Raw genomic sequence first — 7,887 nt, 5'->3', positions numbered from 1 at the left:
AAAAAATTTACCCCCCATTTTTTAATGATTTATTTTTTGTTTGTTTTTTTTTTTTTTTTTTTTTTTTTTTTTTAGGGTGAGCCAGGTATTGGGCATAGAGGGCCAGAGGGCCAAGCTGGTCCCCCAGGACAAAAGGTGAAATTTCCCTCCTTATTAAAAAGAAAATAAACAAATATTATACCAGCAATTAACTGATAGCTTACTTATAAATTCTTGGAAAACCAATCAGTCCCTGCAGTCTTCTTTAACATTAATTTTAATTGACTTTGTTTCTCATTGCAGTTTTAATCCAGGGAATTAATTGGTCCTGTGACTCACCCCCGCATTTAAATCTGTGCTTGAGCTTTTCCTTTGCGAGAACGACTTGAACCGAAAGCAATTATTCAAATGTGATAAAAGAGCCGAATAATCGCATTTCATTGAACAAGTGCCTACCTGAGTGTGTGTTCTTTCAAACTTTCAGTTCTTCTCGGCGTTTTATTTTTTTTAAACACGCCTCAAATTGTCGCCTCAGGGTGAGCCGGGTGAGCCAGGACCTCCAGGAGCGCAAGGCATCCAGGGTATTAATGGAAACGCAGGAATACAGGGTATCCCAGGACTCAAGGGGCCTCCTGGAGATCCAGGAGAGCCAGGCAGAGAGGTAAACAATTATATATTAAGCTTCAAAAACACTTCAGAGAAATTCAATATTCTCTTTCATTCCGGAATGAAATTGGCTCGAACATAGAAAAATACAAAAAAACATGGAAAGAGTTCTTCTGTTAAAGCTTTGTGTGTTGATGTAGGGTGAACGGGGTAAAAGAGGGAAGAATGGATCGACTGGACCCCCAGGACCCAGAGGTGCACCAGGACCTGATGTATGAAGAAACTTTCCTTTTTCTAATTTCTGTCTGTTACGCTAACTTTAGTCATTACAAACAAACAAACCTTGTGTTTATCAGTTGTGATTTATTATCGATTTTAACAATAACAAAAAACTAAAGTTGCACAATTAAAGCTGACAAAACATTCATTAAAGACTTTGGGGGGGATGAAATTTAGGAATTAAAAAGTTCCAGACGATGCTAAAAGGTCTTGACTGCCAGTCGAGACCAAGAGCTTCATCTCATTTGGGTTCCATGCAGTGACTTGAAACGGTCAAGAAACTCCCCAAACATTTTCCAGCTAAAAGTGAAGACTGGGGCAAACTTTCCTTTGACTGGTTTTGAAGACCGGCAGATGGCAACAAGAATCATCTCAGTGATGCTGTTTCAGACTAAGACTTGAACTTGCATTTTGTTTTAGGTAGAATCACATTCATTCTGTGAACAACACAACCTTACTTGTTGTTTAAGGGCAATAAAATCACTTTATTTAAACAAGGTTAAACATTAATATGAGAACGTTTCTTACTGCAAGGATGAACTTTGAATAGGATATTCTTATAGATTTGTTTTCATGTGAAATCACCACTTTTTAAAGGAACATTTCAGCCTTTTCACACTGTTTCGTCTGACTGCTTGCCTGAACAGAACCAAATTTACCATCTTCTCTTTGAAGGGTCTTCCTGGAGTACCTGGTGTCAAAGGAGAAAAGGTAACAACAGTGATCTAGACTTTTTTTTTTTTTTTTTGTCTTGCACATAATGAATAAATTTATGGCGTGTTCGATTGCTGAAGTCTTAAAAACTATAAATATATCGAGCAAACAAAACATCTCAAATGCGCCAAAATATTTCATCAGGGTGACAGCATTCCAGGTCAGCCCGGTGCCAGAGGAGTTCCTGGTCCACCAGGCAGACAGGTGAGCTCTCTGCATCATCTCAAGATCTATTTTTGATGTGTTTATATAAGTTTAACTTGACATAGTTAGTGCTTTATGAGATATTTTTCTTTTCAGGGCGAAAGGGGAACCGCAGGTGTTAAAGGAAGCCCCGGTCATATTGTGAGAAACTTCTTTCTTCTTTGTGACACAAATATCTAATCAATCTGTTAGATTTTAATTTTATTTTGTTTTTCCAATTCTTCAACCAGGGTTCAAAAGGCTTACGTGGCAACAAAGGAGAAAAGGTGAGAGACATTACCTGATATTAATTTAAAGATTTTTAAAATGATACGTTCGTGGCTGACATTTTGTGTTAATGCATGTTGGCAAAGATGGATATTTTTATAGTCATTACTTTTATCAAATTCAGTATTTCTGCTTTATTACATAAAGTGCTCAGTGGGTTCAGATGTTTGTCTTGTGATTAAAAAAAAAATACCTGAGAAAATAAAGCAGAAAAAGTTTAATCCAAGAACCAAAACTAAGTTAAAGACAAAATCCCATAAACCACGATGGATGTATCAAAAGGAATCACTCAAAATAGATATATAAATAAATAAAACTGCTACCATGTAGCTTAAACTTTCTCCTTATGGATTATGGAGCATTTTGGTGTTGAAAGGTAAAGTAGCTGCTTAATGATGCTGCAGATAAACCCTTATGTTGTCTTAATTTACACTGAATTTGTCACCTTAATGCTGACAGAGGATATAAGGAGGATGTTTCCATTGTCATTATGACACTGATATCACTGAGGCAAGATGACGGATTAAGACTCATTTCCTGATTGAAATATGGGCATGTTGTGGAAAAGCTATTAGATATGTTGATGTTTTACAAGATCTGGATTTATTTTCAGCTCCAATGACTCAACTGCTATTTGATTCCATCAACAAAAAAAGAAAAAAAACTATGTAGGTATGCAGAAGACTTGCTTTATCTGTAAAGTCGGGTCAGAATGAAAAATGCTTCATTTCTCTTTGTCTTGTTCGTCGCTGCAGGGCAGGTTCTGTTGTCTCATTTTAAGTTAAGAGTCTCATCTGGAGCCGTTCAAAACCGTCGACCTAATAATATATTCCTACTGCATTTTTTTCCCCCTCTAACTCAAAGACCAGAGTAACCTGCAGATATTTTTCCCTTCCAAATATTTAAGTAAAATATGACTCAAAGATAACATTGACACGATTTCTCTATTAAATCTAAACACAAAGGCCTGGGAATGTACTCACAAGGCCAAAAGTTATGTTTTATTGTCTTCATCTTTTTTTGGCGGTCATCTGCTCATGTATTTATTTTCTCTCTAGACTTCAGTGAGCGATTCTGTCAATGATTGTAGGAATTATTTGAGAGTCTTTTGAGGTTTGTCAGTGGTAGATTGCATGTTTGACGATGCTGAATTTTGCTTTCCGGCAGCAAAGAGTCATGAAATGTGAAACATCTATTGACATTTCGGATGAAAATGATTGCATTTCGGAATATGCGAGTCACAGCTCCGCTTCTTTTCAGGGAGACCGCGGCGTACCTGGACTCAGAGGAGAGAGAGTATGACATTTACACACACTGCATCCCGTTTCAGTTGAAATTTTAAAGAGGCTTCGCCTTCATATTCCAAAAACAAAACAGTTTGCATGATGTATATTTATTTTTTTTGCCCAAATCCATTTTTTTTTACAGTTTTTATTTCTGACATGACTTCACAAATTAATACCATTCTGCAGGGGAGCGTACTTCAGATTCAAGGGCCTCGCGGGTTCAAGGGCTCCAAAGGGGATGCGGTGAGATCCTCTTTATAGTGTAGGCCTTTCTTCTGTTGCAAAGCAAATTAAATTGTGTTTGAAGTATTTTCAAGGTTGTTTTCAATTCTGTAGAACAGCTCATGGCACACTTTAGAGTTTGCAGACCTTTAGTTTAATCCTTATGTAGAAAAAAAGGCTGTGACTTCACAACGTTTTTTCTGCAAAATGAAGAAAACAGTGTTTTCAAGAATACGACAAATTTATTAGCCAGAATTCCTCTGACTGGTCTTCTGCTAATGTATGCGGTTTGTGTTCAGATGATCCATAATTGAAAGAAAGAATCCATTACGTTTATTCAGGCAGCATCCTGAAAGAAAGACATATGTTTTACTTATTTATAAGTAACATGCATGTTCCAGTACTTACATTCAGAAAAACATGTGTAAATCTACTTACTAGGGGGGAACAAAATCGTATTAAAATAACTACAAAGAAGGTATTGGAAATTTTGTTTTAGGGGGAGAGGGGTCTACCAGGTTTTGACGGGGATAAAGGAGAGAAGGGTGAGGACGGTCCTCCAGGAGTGAAGGTAACAAATTAAGTTTCACTCTCAGTGGCTGAATTCTGACTACTTGTCACATAAACGCATTTTTGATCAATGTGATCAGGGCCTTAAAGGGGATGCGGGCACTAAAGGGGCGCTGGGCCGATTTGGAGCACGAGGGCCGGTGGGCCAGAAAGTAAGCATGACATGCAGCAAACATGAGATTCAGTGGGCATTGCTGTTTGACAGCGCTGTGATAAAGATGGTCGCAATTTTTCATAGGGGGAACCTGGAGAGCCGGGGCTGAATGGAGAGATGGTAACAAATCAGTAGTAATTTCTAAATCTTCAACTGGTAGAATAAGTCTGTCTTAACAGAGTTATTGACCTGAAGTTAATTAAGTGATGATGTGCAATACCTCCAGTTTTTTATTCATTCTAGGGGCTCAATGGACAGCATGGGGTGGACGGGGAAAAAGGCGACAAAGGAGATGTTGGACTTCAAGGCATGCAGGGTGATCAGGTACTATCAAACAAAAGTACTAAACTTGAATAAAACCACTGCTATCATGCTGTTGGCTTCTCATTAGAATCCCTATGTGAATTTAAAAATGTGCGTTACGAGTTATATGTTGGACATTAATTGCAATTCCTTTTAATGCAAACGAAATATTGACAAGTTTTGGTCTCACAATTCTTGCTAAAGATTATTGCAGTATGACATTTTATAGATGTGGATTAAATAGATGTAGCCTCTTATTACTGTTGTGTATCGGATTAATCTGTTTTTCACAGGGCGATCCAGGAGAACCTGGCCTACCGGGAGAAATGGGGGAGAAGGGAGAAAAGGTTTAGACATTCGTTATGTGTTTGTAGTTCTCTTTCCTGTTTCCTGGTGTGATTGAGTTTCCAGTTTGCCTCAACCTTTCCCAGGGTTTCAGAGGGTTTCCTGGACGCACCGGTAATCCCGGGCTAGACGGCGAAAAGGTTAGCTTTAGCTTTATGATTCTCGTGATATCAAAGACTAAACTGTGTCGTAGGAAATCAAAATGTGGAAAAGTTCATGTGACTTTTTCACATTTTGTCACTATAACTAGAAACTTTTTGGGGGGATTGTGTGTGATTGTCTGGGTGTGGCTGAATGCATTTTATTGATTAGCATTAAAAAAAAATAGAACCAGGTATCTTATCTTCAACTTAATAATTATGCTCTGCTTTGTGCTCATCTGTCACATAAAAATCCCAATAAGATACATTTGGGTTTGTAGCTGAAATGTAACGTATGAAACGGTTCAAGCAGCAAATATTTAATCTCCTAAACAGGGAGATCCAGGTGTGCCTGGCAGTGCAGGTTTACCAGGACTTAATGGACTCACAGGACGCAAGGTGGACATACAAATCCACTCATATTTCCACTCAACAGCATTTCAAGAGATGCACACTCATTTTTCCTATATGTATAAAATCTTAGGGGGACAAAGGAATTGGAGGGACCAATGGTGCCGATGGTGACCCAGGAGAGAAAGGGGATAAGGTTTGCAAATTTAATGTAACGTCACACTGGATACATATTTACAGTTTTCTGTAACATCGTGTAACAACCTCTATTAAACACCACACATCAATTCTTTTGCCCAATTTAGGGTGCTGCAGGTTTCCCTGGATTTCCGGGCTTCAAGGGGTCAGCTGGCAGTCCGGGACTAGATGGAGACGAGGGACCACCCGGAGCCCCAGGTCCTCGTGGGGATACAGGACCCAAGGTACTTTAACCCAGCTTTGGGGCTGTGTGGTTTGTGTTTTCATTCATTTAAACTGGTACTTTCTCGCAGTAAACTTAAGTATCATTTGGCCTGAACCGTGTATCGACACACGAGCCAACAGTGTCGCCCGGTTTTAAGTCGTGCATCACTTAGACAGCCTATTCTAGCCTGAGCTTAAACCCTTCTGTGTTTATAATTCTCATTTTCGAAAATGCAACCTTCACCTTAGATTGGGCTTTTTTTTTTCTTTTTTTTTGTGCTACATATCCCTAAATGTTTACTCATGACCATTTAACGGAAATTACAAAATATAACTCTCCCCCCCCCCCAAAAAAGAGAATCCAACAGAGTTTTATTATTTGAGTCAAACAGACTCTCTCCCAAATATTCTCATTTGCCAACTAAATTTCTCCACTTCATGTAAAAACACAACGGGGTGGACTGAAAGTGTGACACGGTGATGGGGACGAGCGGAGCTTGATTACAGTCATCATCGTGCCTTCGTGAGGGAACGACAGCGTGTGCTAGGCGTGCCGGGGCTCTGAAGACAGCGGAGACACGTCCCAAATTAACACACACACACACACACACACACGCATATAGAGATCTATTCTTGTCTGCACCCTTCAAGTAATATCTTACTCAATTACATCCTTTCAGCAACAATTACCGGACTTTCCGTGTTAACGCAGAGTGGCTTGAAAATACTGATGAGGATATTCCAAAGGTGCATCTAAACTGATCCGTCTTTCACAAGTGTGAAGCGGTTCTGCATTTGACTGGGTGTCATGGGTTTTGTCTTGCGGGGAGGCTTTGTTTAAAAGATACATTTTCCTTTTCGTACTTTTACCAAACAGGGTGAGCGGGGCAGGAGAGGCAAAACGAGGCCATGCCAGAGGGGGGTACCAGGAACCCAAGGAATGCGAGGAGAAACTGTGAGATCTATACTTGAAAGTTGTTTGTTGGTTCCTTATATCAGCGGTTTATCCGGCTTTGGGCCCAAAGCGATCTACTGAGAGTTCTAGTTATGCCTTTCAAAAAGCATAAAGATAACTAAAAATATTCTCTTTTTCCTTTTTTTTTTTTTTTTACTAAAGAGTTTTGTGTAGATAACATTTTATTTTTACACTTCATTTTTGAAAAGCTAAGAACAACCAGTATATTATCATATTTTTGCTACTAAATTTGTGTAGTGGTCAAAGAAATGGTTGCAATGCCTATTTTACTAGTCATGTTTGATTTAGCATGGGAACTTGATTTAAATTTAGTTTGTGTTATGTAAAAGTATCCCTTAGTGTTGCTGCTGCAACTGCTTGGAATGGCTGAAAATAGGTTAGAAATGTTTGTTTTTGGGGGGAAAAAAAAAATCATAATATTTTTTGTATGTACAACTGTGCCATTTTAGTGTTTATGTGACATTCTGGAAATCCCTAAAGTGAAAGTGCTCATGTTTTGTTACCACCAGGGTTCAGAGGGTATGGAAGGAGCAAAGGGGGATAAAGGAGAACCTGGACTATCAGTATGTCAGCTGAATATTTCCATTTGTATTTTTTTTAAAACCTTTTTGAATAACTGACCACCTAAGTGCTGCTTTTATCTTTGTGAAGGCTGAAGAAGTGAAGGAGCTCGTCAACCAGGAGGTGGTTGAAAAGTGCGGTAAGAGGCTGCACGGCGCCGAAGCCATGCTTTATGCATTTACTTCACTCTGTATTTTGTCCAAAACTGAATAAACATGTTCTTTCAGGGAGGTCTACGTATTCTGACAGTGTCTGTGTGCATGTTGGTGTGTGTGCGAGCGTGTGTGTGTGTGTGTGTGGCTATTTGCTGTCGAGCTCCTGTGGCAGCAACATGGCACCCCTGTGCGTTGAGCCATCTGTTATGTTCTCTCAGAGGAACACACACCATGGTGCCAGTAACAGTAAAGCCATTCACAAAGACGCGACTACGATTAAGAGGGACACCTCCCCCCCCCCCAAAAAAAAAAAAATTTTTTCCCCCAAAAAAAAACCCCAAATTTTTTTTTTACTTTTTTTTTTTTTCCCAAC

At 39.1% G+C, this 7,887-nt stretch overlaps 1 protein-coding gene across 3 annotated transcripts in view; it reads left to right on the top strand.

Annotated features, from left to right (window-relative positions):
• col7a1l (collagen type VII alpha 1-like) overlaps window positions 1–7,887 on the top strand; it is a 64,459-nt gene that overhangs the window by 46,517 nt on the left and 10,055 nt on the right. For all 3 annotated transcript variants that reach the window (XM_015017078.1, XM_015017079.1, XM_015017077.1), the window contains 21 exons: window positions 76–135; window positions 515–640; window positions 786–857; window positions 1,540–1,575; window positions 1,723–1,782; window positions 1,879–1,923; window positions 2,013–2,048; window positions 3,310–3,345; window positions 3,522–3,578; window positions 4,057–4,128; window positions 4,208–4,279; window positions 4,366–4,401; window positions 4,525–4,605; window positions 4,878–4,931; window positions 5,016–5,069; window positions 5,406–5,468; window positions 5,554–5,616; window positions 5,726–5,842; window positions 6,700–6,777; window positions 7,308–7,361; window positions 7,450–7,498. In XM_015017078.1, the coding sequence (XP_014872564.1) occupies window positions 76–135; window positions 515–640; window positions 786–857; window positions 1,540–1,575; window positions 1,723–1,782; window positions 1,879–1,923; window positions 2,013–2,048; window positions 3,310–3,345; window positions 3,522–3,578; window positions 4,057–4,128; window positions 4,208–4,279; window positions 4,366–4,401; window positions 4,525–4,605; window positions 4,878–4,931; window positions 5,016–5,069; window positions 5,406–5,468; window positions 5,554–5,616; window positions 5,726–5,842; window positions 6,700–6,777; window positions 7,308–7,361; window positions 7,450–7,498 (1,321 nt within the window). The remainder of the gene's footprint in view (window positions 1–75; window positions 136–514; window positions 641–785; window positions 858–1,539; window positions 1,576–1,722; window positions 1,783–1,878; window positions 1,924–2,012; window positions 2,049–3,309; window positions 3,346–3,521; window positions 3,579–4,056; window positions 4,129–4,207; window positions 4,280–4,365; window positions 4,402–4,524; window positions 4,606–4,877; window positions 4,932–5,015; window positions 5,070–5,405; window positions 5,469–5,553; window positions 5,617–5,725; window positions 5,843–6,699; window positions 6,778–7,307; window positions 7,362–7,449; window positions 7,499–7,887) is intronic.

This window comes from Poecilia latipinna, unplaced genomic scaffold (assembly GCF_001443285.1).
Source record: "Poecilia latipinna isolate Pla-1442-1.1 unplaced genomic scaffold, P_latipinna-1.0 Scaffold2100, whole genome shotgun sequence".
NCBI classification, from domain to species: domain Eukaryota; kingdom Metazoa; phylum Chordata; class Actinopteri; order Cyprinodontiformes; family Poeciliidae; genus Poecilia; species Poecilia latipinna.
Note: the sequence above shows the minus strand (reverse complement) of the source record. Positions and strands in the feature narration are given on the sequence as shown.